This window comes from Olea europaea, unplaced genomic scaffold (genome assembly GCF_002742605.1).
Source record: "Olea europaea var. sylvestris unplaced genomic scaffold, O_europaea_v1 scaffold505, whole genome shotgun sequence".
In the NCBI taxonomy this organism is placed as follows: domain Eukaryota; kingdom Viridiplantae; phylum Streptophyta; class Magnoliopsida; order Lamiales; family Oleaceae; genus Olea; species Olea europaea.
Genome location: NW_019263365.1, coordinates 16,871 through 38,748, shown reverse-complemented (window position 1 = coordinate 38,748; position 21,878 = coordinate 16,871). Strand labels below are relative to the sequence as shown.

Here is a 21,878-nt window from a genome sequence, read left to right as displayed (position 1 = left end):
CTAAAAGGCAATAGCAGAAAGACCAAATGATAGAACCATCACAGGAATCCAAACTTTCCACGACGAATAGAGAGACACGCCACCATTTCTATGAGCATGAGGAGAAGGTGCAGGTGCCTCAACTGGTGCGGGTGATACTGTTGGAAACGTTGGAAGCACAGAAGGAGATGAACTGGGGTGGCTCGGGGGCGCGGCTTCACTGCCGGTGGGGGAAGGGGCGGCGGCAGGGGCTGATTTCGATGCTGCGGAGACCCTAATGTCGACTCTCTGTCCACCTTCGCAGTGGCCGGGAACGCTGCAAATGAAATAAAAGTGGCCGGACTTTTTTATGGTGAACGAGTCATTGCCGGTGGCAAAGATCTCATAAGGGGCGGTGGAATTGCATGCGTTGAAATTCTTGTGTGTCACTCGCATAACATTGTGAAACTCTTTGTTGTACTTAAAGACTGCAAAAAAATTGACAATTTTGGATTTAAGTTTAACCAAAAAGCAATGAACAAATAATAAAAGTTATTCATCTGCATGTAATTGTTAGTCAAGTTTAAGGTACCAAAATCATTAACCTTAACATCAAATAATACATAATAGATTGACATAGAGTCGACTATATATCCTTGTACGAACAATGTTAACATCATTATCGATAAATTTTCGATCGACTAGACCAATATTTTCTTATGTACAAGACAACAATTTGTGGAAAGGGAAATTAATTAGACAAAGGAATTAACAAAAATTGGCTTACGAATGGTGTCTCCAACATGAAAATTCTTAGAAGCAGCCCAAGATTTGAAATCAACGTTGCCAATATTAGTCCAGCCAGCAGCATCACCGACCTTATAAACAGTATTCCCCATAGCCATGGATAATACACAGACAACCTGAATAATAAAGAAGAAAACCATTGCTGTCTTAGCCAAACCCATTGCTAAACCGTAGAAAAAAGAGAGGTACAAAGACAAATTTTGGATGAAAAGATTAAAATAAAGAAGATTAGGGCTGGAATTTCACTAGGGTCGTTCCTAATGGCAATATATATATACAGACGTATATATCTTAGAGGTATTAAATTTGGAAATAAAAGATATGATTGAAATTTTCCATGTTTGATTAGAATATTAGTGGCTTTTTTTGTGTGTGATTACACACTGATGATTCTCTTTCCATTGTAAAATCATGAATGTGGAATGTTTATTGGGGGAAAGTTTATCGGTTAAAATTCTATGCAAATGCATTTGTGTCTGATCAGAGATGTAAACTAATTGGTAAATTAAGTATTAAACATTGAACTGCTAAATTTTTATGCACTAAATAGGAATTTAAGCTTACTGATCAGGTAATTTGTCAAATCAAACACTTGTTAATGATTGAAAATCAATTGATAGAAGTGATTTTTAGTTGCAAATGTTTTGAATGTTAGGTAATTCCACTGCAATAGTGGTTTTCTCGTTATTATTGAATAAAAATGGTATATAAGGGATTGCATAAAATAACATGGAGGGAAAAGATTGGATGAAAAAGTTGACTGTATTTTAAACTAACAAAGAAAATAGTGACATATAACATTATGTCACTCATTACGTAAATATTGATGTATATGTAGCAAGGTACGTCTTTTGTATTATGACTTGATGAAAAACATAAGGCCAACCTACATAGGTTTGAATTGAGGAGTTTTTAATTTAGTTGACAACAGTTGCAATAAATATAAATCTTAAAATTTTGCTCTTATTGAAAAGCAATTTTTGTCAAAAATTTTCCTAGTTTACCTTTATTTATATTTGTACAATTTCAAGATTAAATGGGAAAATTTGTTTATAACTAGGCAAACTAAATACAAGCTAAGTGATTCGAGTGACAAAGAAAAAACAACAAACCGATTAGAGCAATGCAACTACGGCTTAATAGCTCATGGCTCAAGTGAAATCGAGGTAAAATAAAATGGGAGTTCCGATAATTCAATAGCTACCCATATCAATCAAGGTCTATTTGTCCAATTCTTCTAAGCATTGGCAAGGATATATTAGTAAATGAACAAAAAAAAAAAATTCTCAACAGAGAAACATGACTATATACTTAGGACAAGAATATAAAGAAAGTCGATCTATATAAATGGAATAAAGTGAGTATTATATTTTAGGTGACTTCGCTTCCATATCCACTAGCGTTAGGGATGTCAACGAGTCAAGTCGGTTCTTCTAAATCTTCGATTGCTTACTAAAGTTTAAAATATTTGAATATTAAACGTCAATCAATGACTTAACTTCCGTTTATAACCTCTAACGGTAGTAGTGACGTCGTTGACGGAATGTCCAAATAGCTCCACATCACTGTTATCATGTAAAAAAAAAGTCTTTCATTGTTCACTATATTTAGAAAATCTCTTCGATTGCTCACTATACTTTGAAAAATGTTTTTGATTGCTCATTATACTTTGAAAGAAGTCTTTGATTGTTCACTAAATTTTGAACATGATCGAATTTTGGCCACCAAACTTTTGTAAATGAGAACAGCCTGTCTCAAAATTTCCCACTTGAGCCGACTTCATTTTCATAAATTTAGTGACCAAAATTCAACTACTTTCATAACTTAGTGAACAATCGAAAATGTTTTTCAAAGTATAGTGAGCAATGAAGATGTTTTCTAAAGTATAATAAGTAATCGAAGACATTTGTTATAGTATAGTGAGTAATGAAAGACGATTTTTTCTGGGATAACGGTGGTGTGGCGTCACCTAGACATTCCCTCAACCCTGTCAGCCAGTGAAAAATGTCCAACATTTGGATAAATTCATTGATCAAATCTCGACATTTTAAAGTTTAGTGAGCACTCAAAAGGCATGAACATAAGTTCAGTGATTATTGAGACAATTAACTCTAAAATATATCCAAACTTCCAAAATCACCAAGAACTATCATAATTCGGGGCAAGCTAAACTGAACATAATAAAAGATTGCTACAATGATGAAACCACAAGATGATCGTCCCAATCAAAGAAACACATTAACATAAAGCCCAAAAACAAGCAAAAACAACACAATCTTGCTACAAAAGTCGAAGGGCAGGAGAGACTCTGCCCTATTCTGAGATGGGCTGGGCGTAAATGACCCACTTGGAGAGGTCGTAGGTACTGCCTTGTGGCTTGGAGGAGCTCGAATTGGGCTTGAAACTGGCACTGCAGTTGGCTGAAGAGCCTTGGGCACCCTTATATCAACCTTCTGTCCAGCCTCGCAGTGGCCAACAAAGCCACATGTATAGTAGTAGTGGCCCGGGCTCGTGATAGTTATCGAGTCATTGCCAGTCGAGTAGGTGGCTAGAGGCGAAGACGAGTTACAAGAGTGGAAATCCGGAAGGGCAACTTGCAGCACATTGTGAAACTTAGCATCGTAGTTGAAAACTGCACAAAAGCAAAACACATTATTGTTCTTTTTTCTGTTAGCAGATCAAATAGTCCAAAATAAATGTACAAGAAAGGATAGATAATTGGTGGGAAATACTTTGTTAAATGCCCTGTATCAGTTGAAACTTAGAACTGTTGAAGACACCATTTGAATGAATAAACAAGAAAAATACATTCTCAATTGTATCATTTTTGTATATGTTAGCAGCATCAGAATTTTCCCATTCATATTCACTAGACATGAGTATTTAACAATTAACATAGTAAGATTTGTGAAGAAGATAATTAACTTACTGAGAGTGTCGCCGATTTGAAAGGTCTTAGAAGAAGCCCACGTATTATAATCAACATTTCCAATGATAGTCCAGCCAGCAGAATCGCCAACTTTGTAAACAGAACCCAAGCAAAATCCAAAAACCGCCATTAATGAGCAGAAAAATATTTCCGTTTTCACAAAACCCATCATTCAAATTTGAAATATAGGAAAAACTAAAAAGAGAGGTGTTTCTTGGAGATATATTATAGAGAAAAAAGTGAATGATGAATGGAAATATTCGTGCAAGGGTCACTCACTCTAACCGTTTTTGCAGAGTGGGTGTAGAACATGTTATTTGGCTCACAATCAATGCATGAAGAGATTCTCAATAATCGTGAAAGTTTTAGGCCGAATGTTCACTTGTTATTAGACCCAATTTAACTATTGACCCAACTCGATTATCGGATCACTTCATCGTTGGTTAAACCTATTATACATTATTTGGACAATCACTATGTTCAAAACGTAATTTATCTAGTCTTTGTATTTGCATTATTTCTTCTCTCTTTCTTTGTCTTATAGTCAACTAAAAAGCATGTTTGGTTAATCGTAACAAGTCTACTTACAAGTAAATAAGTTTGTTTTGATATAAATTACATTTTTTGTTAATTAAAGTTTAAAATAATTGAGCTGCTTAGTTTTTATTTCACAAGTTTATAAATGATATATCAAAAAATAAAAAATAAAAAATAAAAAAATTTAGTATTGATTTCAATGAAATGGGTAGGTAATAACTTTACTGAATTTATGAAGTATTTATAAATTTGTACTCGAAAGCTTATTTTGTCATTTACTTCTACACAAGTAACTATTTCACTTTAATTAAAATATTTTAAAACTGGCACTTTATGTCAACATAAAATTTAACGTCTTCTTATATCTCATAGGGTGCAAAGCGTGTGTCTAGCACGTAGCATTGAAATGAAGACGAGAATATATAAATTCCTGTTTATTGTGTGTGTATGTGTGTGTCCATCCAGTCCAAAATACCAAAACTCTCACAAGTAGATACACATTTACCTTGATTCATCTATTACGTCCAAGATTTCTAGAGTTTTAACTATGATAATTTGAAGTTCACAAACATTGTCAAGATAATTGCTCGAGAATAAAAGCATGGTCGACATTAACCAAAACATTTAGGTCGAACCGTTGAAAGGGTGTTTGATAAGCATTTTTATGTAAAAATACATTTTAGAATAGTAAATTGATGTGAAATGTGTGGTTGAAAAATAAGAAAAAAATTTTTATTTACGTGTAATATTATTTTAATAAAGAATGTGTAATTAAAAAGAAGAAAGAGAAAAATGCATTTTGAAAAAAATGACTACCAAACGGGACCTTAAACCAATGAGTGACCTGCAAAATCCCTCCACCCCAACTGATTCTCCATACCCACAAGTTCACAAGTTACCAAAACCTTAATAGGGAGAAAAGCAAGAGTAGTTACTACATTCCAACTGGTTTAAATCGAAAAGTAGTGTTTCCATATTATATGATACTTGGGAAAATCTTGTTGAATTCTACTGACCTTAGACTCAAACTGGACAAATAACCAATGTTCTACAAATTCATAACATATCCAATGCATATGCTTTCAAATTAAGAAAAACAGATTTAATCATATTCCAACTCATCCGGAGTAATTGGCCGCTTGAGAGGTATAACAGACTTCTTTTCTACGTCCCGAGATAAAGCTTTCCTCATATCTGAGAAATGAACCGAAAAACCAAGAAAAAGAGATCAAAAAACTACATTTTGTGAAGCAAAATAATGAACTGGTAGTCATATGCAGCAACTCACCCAACCCATCCTCTTCTCCGGAGTAATAGCGTAGTACCCGTCTATAAACTATATAGCCAAGCTGAAAGGACAAACAGAGAAATGAGCAATGTTACTTAAATCACATTCGAAAAGAAAATACATTATACAGAGCCTAACTAACAGAAATTACAAAATAATACCTTTTCATACATCTTGATAGCAGGTGTATTTGAAGCTCTCACGAAAAGATCAACGAAATAAGCCTTGTCACTACAAAAATGAAGCACGCTTTAAGCTCATCCAGCAAACTATGAAATCTCGGGATATAAAAATTGGTAAAAGGAGGGCACGATAAGCTTCTAAAGCAATGTAAAATGCAAGAGTTCAATGTTAAAAAAATGTTGGATTACATTTTATTTTACAACTGATTGCACTGTTAAATCTCAATATAATCTTGTTTCTATGAACTAAACCCTGAAGCAAGCACAATTTCATTCATCAAACTATGTCCACTTACATCTTGTCACTGACGTCCTCAAGCAGGTTCATGAGTTTCTTGGCCAATTGTTGCCTGCGAAATTCAGGAGCTACACTCACTGCAGTGACATGACCATGCCATGACTCCCCTTGTCCTTCAACTTTTCCCATGACTGAAAGCACATTGAAGCATTATGACATTGTCCGATATATTATCAGAAGATATAGACAACAGCCAAAATTTGAAGTAATAATAGAAAGGGAAGCAGGAACGTATAACTTTCATACGTCGTCACTGTAGGTTGTGTGGGGACTAATGCAGTGTACACTTTATCCCCTCATCCGCGGTTCGTCCTTCGCGATAAAGGCAACTGGGGGTTTGGGATGCTTTGGGACATTCGACATGTATTAGGAAGCCCCAATATTTTCTTCCTGTGTAAAGAGTATTAGGACGAGCCTCCATTCTGTATAACATAGTGAGTCCGATAAATTGGATTTATCTTATTCCATATAGTGCAATTGTGGAGCAGCATTAGGTGCACATAGATCTCACACTGAGAGTAAAGCACCTAATCATGTGTTTTTCTTACTTCCACTTTTCTTATTTCGGATGATTCATTGCTCTCTTTAGTATGGGGATTATTCGTTTAATCCATAACTGTCACCATTTACTCCTAAATTTTTGGAGTCCCGTTAGTAAAACACTAAACCAAAGGTTAAAAATCATTTCAAGCGTACAACCTTCCTACAGCTCCTAAATCCCATCTTATATCTTTCTACAAGTGTCATGCCATATCTTAGGCCCTCAAGAGGACAATATATTTACAATCAATTCCAGGAGTGCCAATTAGCCCTTACTATGGAAACACTAAAACAAAGGTTAACAATCTTTTGAAGCATGCAGTTTTGTCAAAGTCCCAAATGGATCTGTTCTATCTTTACTCAAAACCAATGCCATGCCTTAGGCCCTCCTTAAGGGAGATTTTGCTTTCTGAAATCCTCTAGATGTCAGTTCCCAAACAGAAAACGCACTAAACATAATTGTATGTTGATTCTCTGCATCAATGTTATTTTATCGACAGCCTTCAGATGTAAACCACAGACACTCCTATAGGGGTGACATGTTCATGTTTAACACTTGCAGATTCCAGAACATGTGTCTAACAAGGTCGGTAGCTTGTCAAGTTTTTATATAATTCTAAATCTTCCAACAATTGAGGAACACTTTCTACATACCTTAGATATCAGTCTGGCATGCCAAGTGGTTTGGCCAATACACCTTTTAATTTTTAACACGCGAGGACAAGCACTTTTTAAAAGATGTGCATGTCTCTCTTTTGAATATTTGTTTTCATTTATATAGCCAAAGGGATATTCACAATCTTCATTGCGAAGGAGTGGGATTTGAAATCTCTGTAATATGTTTATTAACAACCTCCTGAAATGTAAGAAAGAGAAATTTCTAATCCAAGATAGAAAAAGATCTCTTTCCATCCTTTAAGTCTTTAACCGAACAGTGGCAAGTTGATTGTAATAGGTTGATTCAATTGTGGACGCTAGGACTAAAGGTTGAGGATATTAAGGATTTGAAGTAGAGGAAGCTTGAGATTCCATTGCTGAGCTAAACATTGTCCACTGATTCTGATACCAAATTAAAAAAGAGGAGAAGATACTTCAGTGAAAGAATTTTTAAATTCCACTCAAAAAATTCATACAGCACACTAGATTAAGCAAGAAAATGCAACAACCTAACTTGTCATATGCATAGACATGTTATAACACAAAGCTTAGATACCGATAGGAATATTGTGAGGTGTACACATCTTAATAAGGACCTAATCACCAATATCTCCAATAATTGTCATTGCAATCAAACTTCACAAATATATCTCGAAAGTTATTCAAGTTGATTGAAATTAAGTTTAATTATGGAACGAATCATAACATATAGATGCATTTTCAATGCTCTACTAGCTTAAAGTCAAAAGAGTGGAGTGGAGGTTAACTTGGATAATAGTTGGCATTCACCTATTAAAGCCACTCCCTTTTGAAGTAGTTTCTGCTGAAGAAAAGATTACTCTTATAAAGAAAAGATGATGAATATCTGTAACTAGAAGTCTAGAATGCAAGAAATTCTGGATGAGAGATTGCATGAGAGAAGAACCTTGGGAGATTTTGCAGCTATGAAATATAAAATTTCTGACTTTCACATTCAGGACAATGCTGCTTTCTAAGGGGGCCAACATGCACTTGGAGGTTAGTTTTCTATTCAAATTTCGAGTATAGGTTCTCACGAGAAGGGGATAATAATAATTTTGCAGCTATGAAATATAAAATTTCTGACTTTCACATTCAGGACAATGCTGCTTTCTAAGGGGGCCAACATGCACTTGGAGGTTAGTTTTCTATTCAAATTTCGAGTATAGGTTCTCACGAGAAGGGGATGATGATGATGATGATGATGATGATGATGATGATGATGATGATGATGATAATAATAATAAAAACTGATAAACCCTAAACTTGCCACAAACAATCAAAAACCATTCATTCTAAATCTAATTCCATAGAATCAACAGCGAGAAAAAAAAATCTAAAAATTCAAAAATATAGAACACTCATTGGTGCTTTTTTCAGTAAACAAAATAAAAAATATGAAACAGTAAGCAAAAATTACATAAAGAGGGAAACTTACTGTAACCCATGATTCGGTTGCCGGGAGCTTCAGCCACATGGAAATAATCGGGCCACCGCGCCAAGTATGTCATATAGAATGACATGTTAAACTGCAATCATTAATATCATGCATTGATTAATTAACATCATTTTCACGGAAAGTTATAAATAAATCTATACATAAGAAAATATATATATTAATAATTGGGGAAAGAATGAAATTACAGTTTCAGTCAGGTGATCGAGATTCACTGATGCGAATCGGAGGAGATCGTCGCAGCAAAATCTTCGAAGCGTCGTCATCTCCCTGTGGGTCTTCGCTATTCAGCCTATGCGAGTGCTTATTGGGGGGACAACTTGTGGATTTGGGGGATTTTTTTTTTTAAGCCCTGCAGTGAAAAAAAGGGTGAATTGAAAAACTAAAAACTAAGGGGGTGTTTTCTTTGTGTTTCAGTTTTGTGTTTTGAGTTTTGAATTCATTTTGAGTTTTTGTGTTTTGAGTGTTTGTTTTGAAATTGTTGAAAATGCGTTCTTTTTGTTAGTTTCTCAAAACAAAAAACAAAAAAAAAATTTTTTTTTTTTTAATTTTGAGAATCACCACAACACCACCTCAAAACACAAAAAAAAAAAAAAAAAAAAAAAAATTTTTATATTTTTAAAAAAAAACCCCCATTTCTAATAACATAAAAAAAAAAAAAAAAAAAATTTTTTTTTTTTTTTTTTTTTTTTTTTTTTTTTTTTTTTTTTTTTTTTTTCCCCCCCCACCTTTTTAAAAAAAAAAAAAAAAAAAAAAAAAAAAAAGAAAGTGTTTCCCGCGTTTTCAATTTTTTCAAGTTTTACACTGAAAACGCCCAAAACGACAAAAAAGTCGTTTTGTGTTTTCTTCACAAATTTTTTTTCGTTTTCGAAAACGAGAAAAAGAACGCGTTTTCACCGTTTTGAAAAATCGAAAACAGAAAACGACCCGAAAACGGTAAAGAGAACAGGGCCTAAGTTACCGTTTGTTAGCCATTTTCTTCAAAATGTTTTTTTTTCTTTTTTTCAAGCACATATTTTTTATTAAAATAATATTACACGTAAATTAAAAGATTTTTCTTATTTTTCAACCACAGATTTCACATCAATTTATTCTTTTAAAATATATTTTTACATAAAAATGCCTATCAAACATCTCCTAAAATGTCGCTCAAACCTCCTTGAACTTTGAGTCTTTGCCCGAGTCGCTTGTGTGACACACAATTTAACCCTTGTTTGAAATCTATTTTATGCTGAAATGAATTTTATAATAGTAATTTTTTAGACAATGTGCAATTATAAAATGTGTAATATTATCCATAATCGTTCACTGCAGTAGTTGTTTATTCTATATGTCGATTTGTGATTAGATGTATTAATATAGTAATTTTTTTTATTTCATATATCAAATTACTAATCACCACATGCATGGCACGTAGAGCGACTATGACAGTAAGTAATTGCAAATAACATTATTCTTATAAAATAAGAAAAAAAATTTAAATCTACTTGCAAATTATTTTCTTAATAGAATGTGTGATTGAAAGTGAATATAAAAAAAAATGAATTATTAAATAATGGGGCCCAAACGGTGTCTTATCTGTGTGGCACAAATTTCTATCAATTATCCCTTCGAATGATGGATGGAGAGCTTTCTAGCAAATGAGGTGATTCTTCAACAACATTTTAAGTTCAATAAAGATTCTCGACCTAAAAGCTTAAGCTCTAGTTTGATATGGATTAAAATTCATATTTTAAATAAAGTCAAAATTAACAATAAATTTTGACAACATGGGTTTCATAACTTTTCAGTCATACATTTCATCAATTTTTATCAAAATATATTAAAATTTGATTTTAATCATCACCAAACATGGGTTAATTATTTTTTAGACAATTAATTCGAGTTTTATAATTAAGTAATTAACCTATTGAAATTTTTTAACGGACTTCCAATTTAAGCAATGTTTTCCTTTTGGACAACTTACAAAGATACCATTAAAATTAAGGATCTTTTAAAAAAATCATATAAAAGCATTTTCGAAATAAAAAATATTGTATAAAATTAATTGTCACTTTTTCATAGATAAAAAAAGTGACACAATGTCACTTTTTTATTAAGAAATGACATACAATATCACTTATATTAAAAAGTGATTTTTGTCACTTAAAAAGTGATAGAAATTTCAAGAAGGTGACAGAAAAGTGACACACATCAAAAGAAGTGACAAAAATCCAAAAAAAGCGACAAAAAATGACAAGATATAAAAAAAAACGTCAAACGCTAAAAAAAAAATATATATATATGTGTGTGTGTGTGTGTGTGTGAGACCGCCCTTAAACACTCAATTGGCGTGATCACCCAATAATACACTGGGTGACATTGTGTCGCATGGTTAACACTTTCCATTAAAAAAGTGGTATTATTATTATTATTATTATTATTATTATTATTAAATAGATACTCTCCAAATACCCTTTTTAACTTCTTTTTTTTGGTTAAAAATAGTATCCAAATACCCATTAAAATTTTAATGCATAAGCCAATTTTTCATAAATGCTATCGCACCCCCATACATGGTGAAATAGCACAGAAATAAATTTGACAATCAGAGTTGTTTTCTTATTTGATTTGATTACTTTATGGAACCTGTTTGGACGCAAATTTTGCCTCATTATGGGCTTTAATAATGCAAAACTTCATTCAACAGTTGGAGACATATCTCATGTCATATATTATACAATTTTTCGCAATCAAGAAAGACAATCTACTACTCTTTCATAAGGAATCGAAAGGCAAGATACAGGAAATCAATCTTTTAAATATTATTTCTCAATTTTTGGGCAAAAAGAATAAGATGCAACTGGAGATTAATTAATCAAGATTAAAGAGATTTAATATTTCACAACTTCTCTTTTTCTTCATATATTTCAAATTGAGGTGACGTCTTATTACTTCAATATGATTTCTGGTAACATTATAATATTAGGCTAAACTTGTAATCTATAAGACATCAATAAAGGTAATCTCGTCTCTTTCCAATATTATTATGGTTTATCTGTCGTTTTATCGATGACTTCATTATTTTGTTTTTTACGCTGTATATTCTTTTAGATCATTTTTAAAATAAGTGGACTCGTTTTATCAACGAACATGCAATCCACGTTGGTCACACTAATTTTGTTAAAAAGGTGAAATTTTAAAAATTAGGTGGTTAGTAGTTTGGATTAACGCCCAACTTTAACTTCCGAACGATTGCCCAAGCGGTTTAAGGGCAAAACATTCAACTGGGCAATCGCCCATTAAAGCATAGGGTAACTAGCCCGTGTAAAACTAGTGACATTGTGTCACTTTGTTACAAAAAGTGTGACGTATGAGCACTTAACAATATTACAGTATATCTGTTCACTGGAAGATAAATATTGTAATGTTGAAAAAGTGACAAAAACATTGTAACATACAAGAGCTTTACGTGTTCATTATGTCACTTTTTGTTATGCCAACAATAATGCTAGTTTTTGAAGCATTGTAATGTTAAAAAAGTGACCACTTTTTGTTAAAAATGTGACATTATGTACGAACGGCTAGCATGTTCGAAGCGACTAGCATGCCATTCACTTGAACCAACCAGTTAGAAGCACTGTTACACAGTAACTAACTCATTGAGATTTTTTGAAAATCTCCTACTCCTACATCAACTTTTTCGAATTTAAATGTTTCTCAAACCATCTTCATTAATTGTTATTGTTATACTTTTTGTTATTATATTTCACTTCTATTGTCTAAACATAGAAAATAATTTCATTTTAGGAACATAACATCCTGTAAATTGAAATTTATAGAAATTCAAAAGAAAAAAAAAGTGACAATAACTAAAAAAAGCGACAAAAAAAATTATAAAATAAAGATAAAAACCAAAAAGTGACAAAAACTAAAAAAAGGGGGGACAAATAAAATTTATTAGCAATCTAAGAGCCCGTTTAGTACACATTAATGTAAAAATGAGAATGAAAAATATAATCGTTATGGGCCCACATAAGAGATAAAAATTCAAATTTGGTGGCTTGATGTAATGGATAACGTCAATATTTTTTCATTTTAATGAAGAAAAAATGAGAAACAAACGGGGCTAAATAGCATTTCCTGGATGTTTCATCAAAATTTTAAAATAAATTTAGGGGATGGTTGATTTTTTCCTATATATTTTTTTTGGTGATCATGTTTCACTTCCATTAATTATCACATTAAATTGGATTTTGAAGCAATTCAATAAAGTATCAAAAGTGACAAAAAGTGACAAAAATTCCCCAAAAAAAAAAAAAAAAAAAAAACCCCAAAAAAAAAAAAAAAAAAAAAACCCCAAAAAAAAAAAAAAAAAAAAAACCCCAAAAAAAAAAAAAAAAAAAAAACCCCAAAAAAAAAAAAAAAAAAACTTTAAAAAAATAGACATCATATCAACCATAAAGTTCCTTTTTTGACTTCATAACAACATGGAAAGTGAAAGGAAATGACATTTTGTACAAGTACCTAAATTAGTTGTGGTTTTGACACAACTCGGGCCGAGTGGGGAAAAATGAGCTCAAGCCTATTGAGAGATCTCAATTAGAGTTGAGCATTTTAATAAATTGCACGACTAGAATCTAAATTGAGTGATTTTTTAACTTGATTAAATTGGAAGAAAGAAATTAATGGAACTCAAACTAAACGATCTCGATAAAAGTTGGTAGGGAAAAAAGAAACCAACTTGATTTGAATCCAATAATCCACTGCAAAAATAAAAATATCAAATCCACTCCAATCGAGCTCTACATATAGGCAGAAGGAGATGATTTGATTCCCAATTTTCTGAATTTTATTATCTAGGGTGCAAAGGTAAAATAAAGATTATTCCTATTATGATTTGAACCAAGTCGTAAATCTTGATTCTAATTTTGATTTCTAGTATAATCATGCAGGACTAAAATTCAAATTCAATTAAGGGTAACCATTCCCATGGATTGTCAACCAAACAACTTTCCATGAACAACCGACATTAAATACAAAATAATGAAAAATACATTCAAAGAAATAAAAGAATTAGGAGACGACTACACCCGTAGTTTAAAAATAGTTTCAACATAAATTCAAGAAAAAAACCCATACACCACATAGTTTAATACAGTCTAAGCGTAAATTCTAAGAAAAACCCACATCCGCACACACGCATATATCCAAAATTTCGTGATTGAGTTTGGTGGGTTTTCGGAGAATTCATAATCTAATCATATTAATGTTTCTTTGTGGGGGCACATATCTCCAATTCAAATTGCCCAGTATCAAGAAAGATTCAGGAAATCGAGTTTGGTCAGTTCTCGAAGGAGAAGGTGGGGAGATCTTCATAATCATACCATGTTTTTTTCTGGGTACATATCTTCAATTCCAATTGCCCATTTTCAAGAAAAGACACAAGAAAAAGGAAAGGAATCACCCTACTGAATGTACAGTATGGTAGGCGTAGAGTCTAATGTTGAAATAGAAATGAGAAATGGGGTTTTGAGCGAATTTATTCCTGGAACAAGGTTATAAATTAGTTTTAGGTGTATTAAACCCCGTTTGGTAACAATTTTCTTCAAAATGCATTTTTCTCTCTTCTTTTCAACCACACAGTCTTTATTAAAATACTATTACACATAAATAAAAAAAATTTCCTTATTTTTCAACCACACATTTCACATCAATTTACTATTCTAAAATGCATTTTTACATAAAAATGTTTATCAAACATCCCCTTATTCTAATTTGATATTTTTGGAGGGTAGTGGGTCTGTTTACTCCTTTTTCTTTTTACTTGTTGACACCTTTTGAAATGATGAACTTGTTTTGTCTCGACACACTAATTTCAAGATTTTCTTTTGATCATGTAACAACTTGGTTGTTGGCCTTTGCGAAATAAGACATCTAGGTATCTAACCTCTAAAATAGAGCGTTTGAATGTCCAAACTTTCACTATTATAACATTTAAGTCCCAACCAAACGTGACAATCTTGTTTACAGTCAAAAACTCAAATATATGTTGAAAAGATCATTACTCCTCCATTTGAATAAAAAGAACAAAATAAAGTGTTTCCCATCCAATTGACACTTGACAACGATAAAAGTGTCTAACAACATGTCAAAAATAAGTGTACAAATAGTAAACTTCAATCGATAAGAACCTTGCTACATGTACACTATGGTGCATATTTTAGTTTACACTTTTTTCTCATAACATCACTATATTGGATAGTTTAAATTTTAAACAGTTTTTCCATCCAATTGACACTTGACAACAATGCAAGTGTAAAACGTCTCAAAAGTCAATTACAAATAGCAAAGTTCAATTGATAAGAACCTTACGACATTTACACTATGGTGTATACTTTAGTTTACACTTTGACACGTGACATTGCCCTATTGGACAATTTAAATTTCAAACAATTTTTCCATCCAATTGACACTTGACAACAATACAAGTGTCAAACAACGTGTCAAAAATCAGTGCACAAATAGAAAAATTCAATCGGTAAGAACCTTGCGAGATGTAAATTATGGTGTACACTTTAATTTGTACTTTGCCCGGTTTTAAGAAAGATACAGGAAATCGAGTTACGTGAGTTCTCGAAGGAGAAGGTGGGGAGATCTTCATAATCATACCATGTTTCTTTCGGGGCACACATCTTCAATTCCAATTGCCCATTTTCAAGAAAAGATACAAGAAAAAGGAGAGGAATCACCCTACTGAATGTACAGTATGGTAGGCGTAGAGTCTGATGTTGGAATAGAAATGAGGAAGGGGGTTTTGAGCCACTTTATTCCTGGAACAAGGTTCTTAATTGGTTTTAGGTGTATTATTCTAATTTGATATTTTTGGAGGGTAGTGGGTTTGATTACTCCTTTTCTTTTTTACTTTTTGACACCTTTTGAAATGATGAACTTGTTTTGTCTCGACACACTAATTTCAAGATTTTCTTTTGATCATGTAACAACTTGGTTGTTGGCCTTTGCGAAATAAGACATCTAGGTATCTAACCTCTAAAATAGAGCGTTTGAATGTCCAAACTTTTACTATTATAACATTTAAATCCCAACAAAGCGAGACAATCTTGTTTATAGTCAAAAACTCAAAGTATATGTTGAAAAGATCATTACTCCTCCATTTGAATAAAAAAGAACAAAATAAGCACCCCACTAAGCCATGATATATTCTGTCCAAGAATCAAAGTCATTGCATGAATATTGCAAAATTGTTTGGCTAACACAAGTCCAAAATCGTATAGGCACTTAGGTCGAGGGTCGGACTCACGTGGGTCATGCCGAGTCATCTGACCCCCACAAATTTATTTATTTATTAATTATTTTTCTTTTCAGTGTTTTGACCCTTTTATGATTTATTTTGATGTAATCATTATGTAAAGCCAAATGAAGTTGAAATATTTCATTCTTAATATCATTTCGAAGTACTCATAGCCTAACTTTTCGCTCTTTAATGGCATGAGAAACAACTAATTGTAGCAAAAATTACGACGCATTAAAGTAGATCGTTCCAAACAAGTATTTCGTGCTAACTTTCAAAATTCGTCAATAATCGTATACTATCCAAATCCATAAATCGCCTACGTCATATAGAACTCGTTTTGATTCGTAGTCATATTGAATGATCCAAATAAATATAAAAAATAGTTAAATATATGTCAAACGTACACATTAAAATGGACGTCTAACTCGTCTTTTCTTTAAAAAAAATCAATTATTTCATTAATATTTATTATTTTTGCACGATAATTTTTTCAATTTAATTTACATCATTTTATGTGGAACTTTTACGTAGCATATGACATCAAAAATTTTATAATCGTTATGGATCGAATATAATTTGAATTACTTTTGTATCAAATTTAAATTTCATTTATTTCATAAATCAAATGTGAATTTTACTTCAATTCATTTACTTACTACATTCAATTTGACATACTTGTCGTCCGCTCAACATCTGTCAACAAAATGGTAAGCAAAACTACACAAGTAGCAAAACTCATTTAATAGCATTAATAATAATGTAATTATTTTCATTAGTACTATATAGTTTTTAAAAAATTACACTTTAAATTTTGAACCTACAACATAAAAAGTCTGAATCCCCCCTTATAACATTGAAGAATTTAAAAATGGACTATGTTAGTCTGTCGAGGTCATTTGTACAGATCCTGATCAGACTATAAGAGGGTGGACATTTTTTTTTGTCCTTAAAAAATGGGCGTGGACCCCCTTGTTTGAGAGATAATCTGGCCAGAGTCTATGCAAATGATCTTGATAGACTATCATTTTCCCTTAAAAATAGAACTGAAGCACTGAAAGAGAGACAAAAATAGGGGAGTAAAACTAGTTGATGGTTGAAGACGGATAAAAGGCAACTGAAGGTGGTGATGATAAAAAGAAATCGGGATAAAAGCTTACAAGGCTTTTTTTTTTTTTTTTTTTTTAATATACTTGTTTTTTTCTTTTCTTTTTCCTTTTTTGCTTGATGTACTTTCTATTTACTTTTCAAGTTTCTTTACAAATAAAGGTATAGTAGTATTTTTAATAAAAAAATGACTTTTCGATCGTCAAATAAGCAAAACATCATTTGGATACTCGGGTACTAGGTCCTTGTATAAGGTAGGGGCACCAATTTAAAGTGTATTTAGGAGTTGTTTATAATTGGCTTAAATTACATATAGATAGAAGTGAGTAAGAATAAGTTGGTTATACTTGTTAATTCCACAATATGTGAAAATAAAAAATGATTTGATCAATTATAGACAAAACACACGCCAAATCTGAGGACCTCTACTGCATATATTTGACTTCACATTTTTTTTTTATCTCTTTTGTTTAGTTATAATCATTATGAAATAGATAATTTAAAAGATGTCTAGATACAGGTTGAATTTGTCACACTCGGACACTCTTTATTAGCGACATCTTATTGTATCAATAATAAAAAAATTAAAATCTCTAAGTAGGTGAGATAAGCTACCATTGACGTAAAAACATAGCCCGACCTTCTATTTGGTCTTGAATTATCAAATCTCATTGTTATTCTATTTATATTGCCTAGTTTGTCCTTGCAAACAATGTTGACAAGATTTATTCGATGTAAAAATTAAAAAAATAAATGTGTATGTCATCTAATTTATCCTCGCTAACATAATTGGGTTAGTTCCGTGTAACAACTTTGTACAAGTCAATTTCTAATGAACATATTTAAGCTCTGGTAGAAGTATAATATGTATACCAATATTCAATTATTCTAAAAAAAATAAAATTGAGTTGTTTAAAAAAATATATATTTCTTGAAGAGACATAATTTTACAACTCTAGTAATAGAAGATTATTACTTCAATGCTTTTCTTGAATAAAACAAACTTTAAATTATGTTAATATTTCAGTAGAATATTACTTGCCCTCGAAGAACGTTATTTTATAAGATTAATATCTTATAAAATTATTATGCTATTACTCCTAAAGAATAAATATTTGTACGACATCTTATTTCAAAATAATCATATACTATATTGTTCATGAAGAAGCACAACTTTGAAGTAAGAATTTATAAGAATAATATATTGCTCGAGAAGAAGCATATTTATATATATACGACATTTTAGAAAAATATCATTTTTTTCATTAAAATACGAAATTTATTATTATTTTTTTAAAAATATTGTATTAATATACTTAGAGTAGTGTAATGTCATAATCTCAATATTCAAAACGAATATGATAATGGCTACTAAATAAATACAATTTATATGCGGAAATATTTTAAAAGGATATTGTGGCATTTCTCAATTCTCAAGTAGTGCAAGTTACTATATTAATATTTTGAGAATAATTTTGATGCTCTCGAAAGAGCATAGCTTCAACTTTGAATATTTAAATATGATCATTCTCGAAGAATCCAAAGCAAAAATTAGATTTGATTTTTCTGTGGTTCTAATGCTAAATTGATGAAATCAATATGTTTGTCCCAGACGAAAAAAATAAACGGTTTAATAAATTTTTTTAATTAAGATATTTTTTTTGTTAATCGCATAAAGTTTGTTTTTGTTGATGTTCCTTTAGCTATTAGAATATGTGGACATGCAACTCAATATTGACAATTTAAAAATCTCCCCCCACAAGCCATTTTCGTGAGCTCATAATACTTTATTATGTGAATATTTCTTTGTCAAAATGTTTAAAAATAAACTCATTTTGGCTTGAGAAGATCCATGCCAAATATTGATGTATATGTGCTGGAGATTCGATTGTTAAATTAGAATAAAATATCATTAATTAACCATTTTCACTTTTTACTTTGCCCTTGTCTGATTTAGATATAATAATAATAATAATAATAATAATAATAATAATAATAATAATAATAATAATAAAAATTTTAGTACCCATTTTTGTAAGAATGAAAATGAAAAATATTGTCGTTACAGGGCCCACACAATAGATAGAAAGTCAAATATAATGACTTGGTGTGATGGATAATGATCATATTTTTTATATTTATGGCCAAAGAATGGGAACCAAACGGGGAGCTTAATTTTTAATCTATATTTTTAGTTGAACCAAACATGAGCGTAGTCATTTCCAACACCTAATATTTACAGTTTAATATAGTTTTAAAAGATTGTCGATGTAAACTATTCTATCCAAGTATTTTAGCTATACGGCGTTTTAAACAAATTTAAGAAACCTCTCGTGCACAACTTAAAATTGTTTTGGATATCGTTGCAAATTTAAAATTGTTGGATGCAGTACTAGAATGTAAAATTTAATGTTTTCATATATGCATGCATATCTTTAAATCAAAAGTTTATGTGTATACACTTTAATGTTTTCATATGTGCATGCATATCTTTAAATCAAATGTTTATGTGTATACAATTTTATACTTGATTGGTTCGAGCAATATAGTTGAACCAGATTTGATATGCTCTTGCTTGATTTGAGGGTTTATTCACGCCATTGTTTTTAGACAAAATTGTGGCTGTATGGTCAATCGACTCAATCCCATGGTAGATGTCATGTCCTTTTTTTTCATGTAATTTCTTGATCAAGAAAAAATAAATATTTTGCCATACTATATGAATGTCGTTAATTTCTTGATTAACCATTCATATAACATCGATACAAAACAATTATAGAGAATATTAGTTCCATCACCAACTTTTGGTACTTGTAGTACGTTAATTATCTAGTTTGATTTACTACGACAAGAGCCAATATTTTTATTATGTGGGTGACAAAAATACAATGATCATTTGCTTCCCAATATACAAAAAGAAATCTACTATGTTTTAAATATGCACATCGTAAGTTGTATAAATACTAAAACGTAGTTAATTAACCAATTATTCTCAATTATACGACTCAGACAGAATATGTTAGCCAATCAAAACTTCATACAAGTAGAATATGTAGGTCAGCCAGAACTTCGTATAGGTAGTTTCACAGTTCTGACAAAACTTTCTTAACTGATTTGTGTTCTATGAAATATTTAATATATTGTGGAATTAAATAAAGGAGAACACAGATATAACGTGGTAAACTAATTCATATCAAGATACAAAAATATAACAGTCTCGGAATAGTAATTTCGCAAAAATTAACTAAAACAATCATAAGCAAATGAAGAACAACTTCCTTGTTTTCTTATTTCTTTTGATTTGTCGAAGAAGTGAAATCAAATCTGCGGTCTTGACTTTATATCTACTTCACTATTGTATTTTGCTACAACCACTACTTAGATTAAGATTCATCAATCTTAACTCACGCCAACTAGCCTGATCTTCAAATAGGATTATGTCATTCACTCTGAGTATGTTCTATACGGTTGAAGAACATGGGTTGTACTTCAAGATACTTCAACGCAACTCCAATTGATCAGAACTCACCGGAGTAATTCATAATACCTTTGAACATAGAACTGCAAGTTAGTCGGATGTCAAAAACAATTTTTCTCAAAACTTGTTCGACCCTAAATTACCCTCTTCACTTATATAAAGACTCCCACAAGGCCTGAACATCTATTACCTAAATTAAAGATGTTATGCACGGCAAGAATCTAGTAAAATGCTGTTGATATGATTAATAATTAAACTAAGGAAAGTTTTTATTAATTAAATTAATCTTTCATTCTTTTAGAGTTTGTTTGAGCCCAATTTTTCGTGCAGAATGTATTTTATAGTAGTAGATTGATGGATAATATGTGATTAAAAAATAAGGAAAAGTTTTAGATTTACATATAATATTATTTTATTAAAAAATATGTGGTTGAAAAGAAAAAAAGAGAAATATATTTTAAAAATAATAGAGATCAAATAAGTGCTTAATTACTTGACCAATTAACCCCGTCCAAAATGGTAAGTGTATATCCTTGTGTATGCTGCTATAAGGTAAGTAAGAGTTTCAACTTGTTTAGGGTTTAGAAAACCTGTAGGATCGTAAGTAGAACTTTGTTAACCTGTAGCACCCAATCAGTTCTGGTTGACCAACTTACCTTGTCTTTGGACGTTACTTTTGAAAATGCATTTGGCACATGCTTTGACAATTAAAAATCATTCTTATTTAAGCAAACCAATAAATAAATAATAAGTAAAAACATATATTTTACTTACAAGTTGTATTGTATAAATATAAGTATAATTGAAACAAATATTATATTAAACCATACGTTCAATTTTCCTTGATATTTTATTATTTAACATGAACAATTAGATTATCTAGTGTGATTGTTAATAAATAATAGTAATATATGTTGTATCTAAATTCATTATCATCTTTGAGGGTGATCTTTTACAACATAGTTTATTGACTGTCGTTTTGATAAGATTTTCTCAGCATAAAGAGGAGGAATCAAGTAGTTGGAAAAAAACAAAAAAACAAAATAATGCATCGTTATGACTTCTTGATCCTCGCACAAGACATTAGAAACATAAGTTCGAAAAATAATCCATTTAAATGTAATTACCAATCAAAGAGATTAATCAAATCTCATATACCAGCTATATATTAATGATCTAATTCATATTGAAATTATGAAAGGACAATATGTTAACACTACATTTGGTTAACTTACAGATTGGCGAGCTTAATGACTTTTGATTTTAAAAAAAAAAAAAAAAAACTCCAATTGACACGACCCATCCCGAATCACCTTAATGGATCCGGCACGT

The 21,878-nt window shown here is 31.2% G+C and overlaps 3 protein-coding genes across 3 annotated transcripts; all 3 read right to left on the bottom strand.

Annotated features, from left to right (window-relative positions):
• LOC111388528 (mavicyanin-like) lies at positions 1-926 on the bottom strand. Its single transcript, XM_023013262.1, has 2 exons — positions 746-926; positions 1-446 (listed from the first exon to the last, which is right to left on the bottom strand). The coding sequence occupies exons 1-2, from the start codon at positions 924-926 to the stop codon at positions 1-3; spliced, it is 627 nt and encodes a 208-aa protein (XP_022869030.1).
• Positions 927-2,860: 1,934 nt separating this feature from the next.
• On the bottom strand, positions 2,861-4,353 carry LOC111388557 (mavicyanin-like). Its single transcript, XM_023013310.1, has 2 exons — positions 3,695-4,353; positions 2,861-3,397 (listed from the first exon to the last, which is right to left on the bottom strand). Exons 1-2 carry the CDS (start codon positions 3,864-3,866, stop codon positions 2,991-2,993), a joined length of 579 nt encoding a protein of 192 aa, XP_022869078.1. The 5' UTR covers positions 3,867-4,353; the 3' UTR covers positions 2,861-2,990.
• A 765-nt stretch (positions 4,354-5,118) lies between these two features.
• LOC111388550 (N-terminal acetyltransferase B complex catalytic subunit NAA20) lies at positions 5,119-9,014 on the bottom strand. Its single transcript, XM_023013294.1, has 6 exons — positions 8,859-9,014; positions 8,653-8,743; positions 5,998-6,130; positions 5,681-5,750; positions 5,520-5,580; positions 5,119-5,425 (listed from the first exon to the last, which is right to left on the bottom strand). Exons 1-6 carry the CDS (start codon positions 8,934-8,936, stop codon positions 5,334-5,336), a joined length of 525 nt encoding a protein of 174 aa, XP_022869062.1. The 5' UTR covers positions 8,937-9,014; the 3' UTR covers positions 5,119-5,333.
• Positions 9,015-21,878: the final 12,864 nt, after the last annotated feature.

Excerpts from the sequence above, each read along its gene's own strand:
- LOC111388528 (XM_023013262.1), bottom strand. The coding sequence starts at position 926 with ATGGGTTTGGCTAAGACAGCAATGGTTTTCTTCTTTATTATTCAGGTT. Across the intron at positions 447-745 it reads TCATGTTGGAGACACCATTC|TCTTTAAGTACAACAAAGAG; the intron begins GTAAGCCAATTT and ends ATTTTTTTGCAG.
- LOC111388557 (XM_023013310.1), bottom strand. The coding sequence starts at position 3,866 with ATGATGGGTTTTGTGAAAACGGAAATATTTTTCTGCTCATTAATGGCG. Across the intron at positions 3,398-3,694 it reads TCAAATCGGCGACACTCTCA|TTTTCAACTACGATGCTAAG; the intron begins GTAAGTTAATTA and ends GCTTTTGTGCAG.
- LOC111388550 (XM_023013294.1), bottom strand. The coding sequence starts at position 8,936 with ATGACGACGCTTCGAAGATTTTGCTGCGACGATCTCCTCCGATTCGCA. Across the intron at positions 5,751-5,997 it reads GAGGACGTCAGTGACAAGAT|TGACAAGGCTTATTTCGTTG; the intron begins GTAAGTGGACAT and ends TCATTTTTGTAG. Across the intron at positions 5,581-5,680 it reads CTATCAAGATGTATGAAAAG|CTTGGCTATATAGTTTATAG; the intron begins GTATTATTTTGT and ends TTGTCCTTTCAG.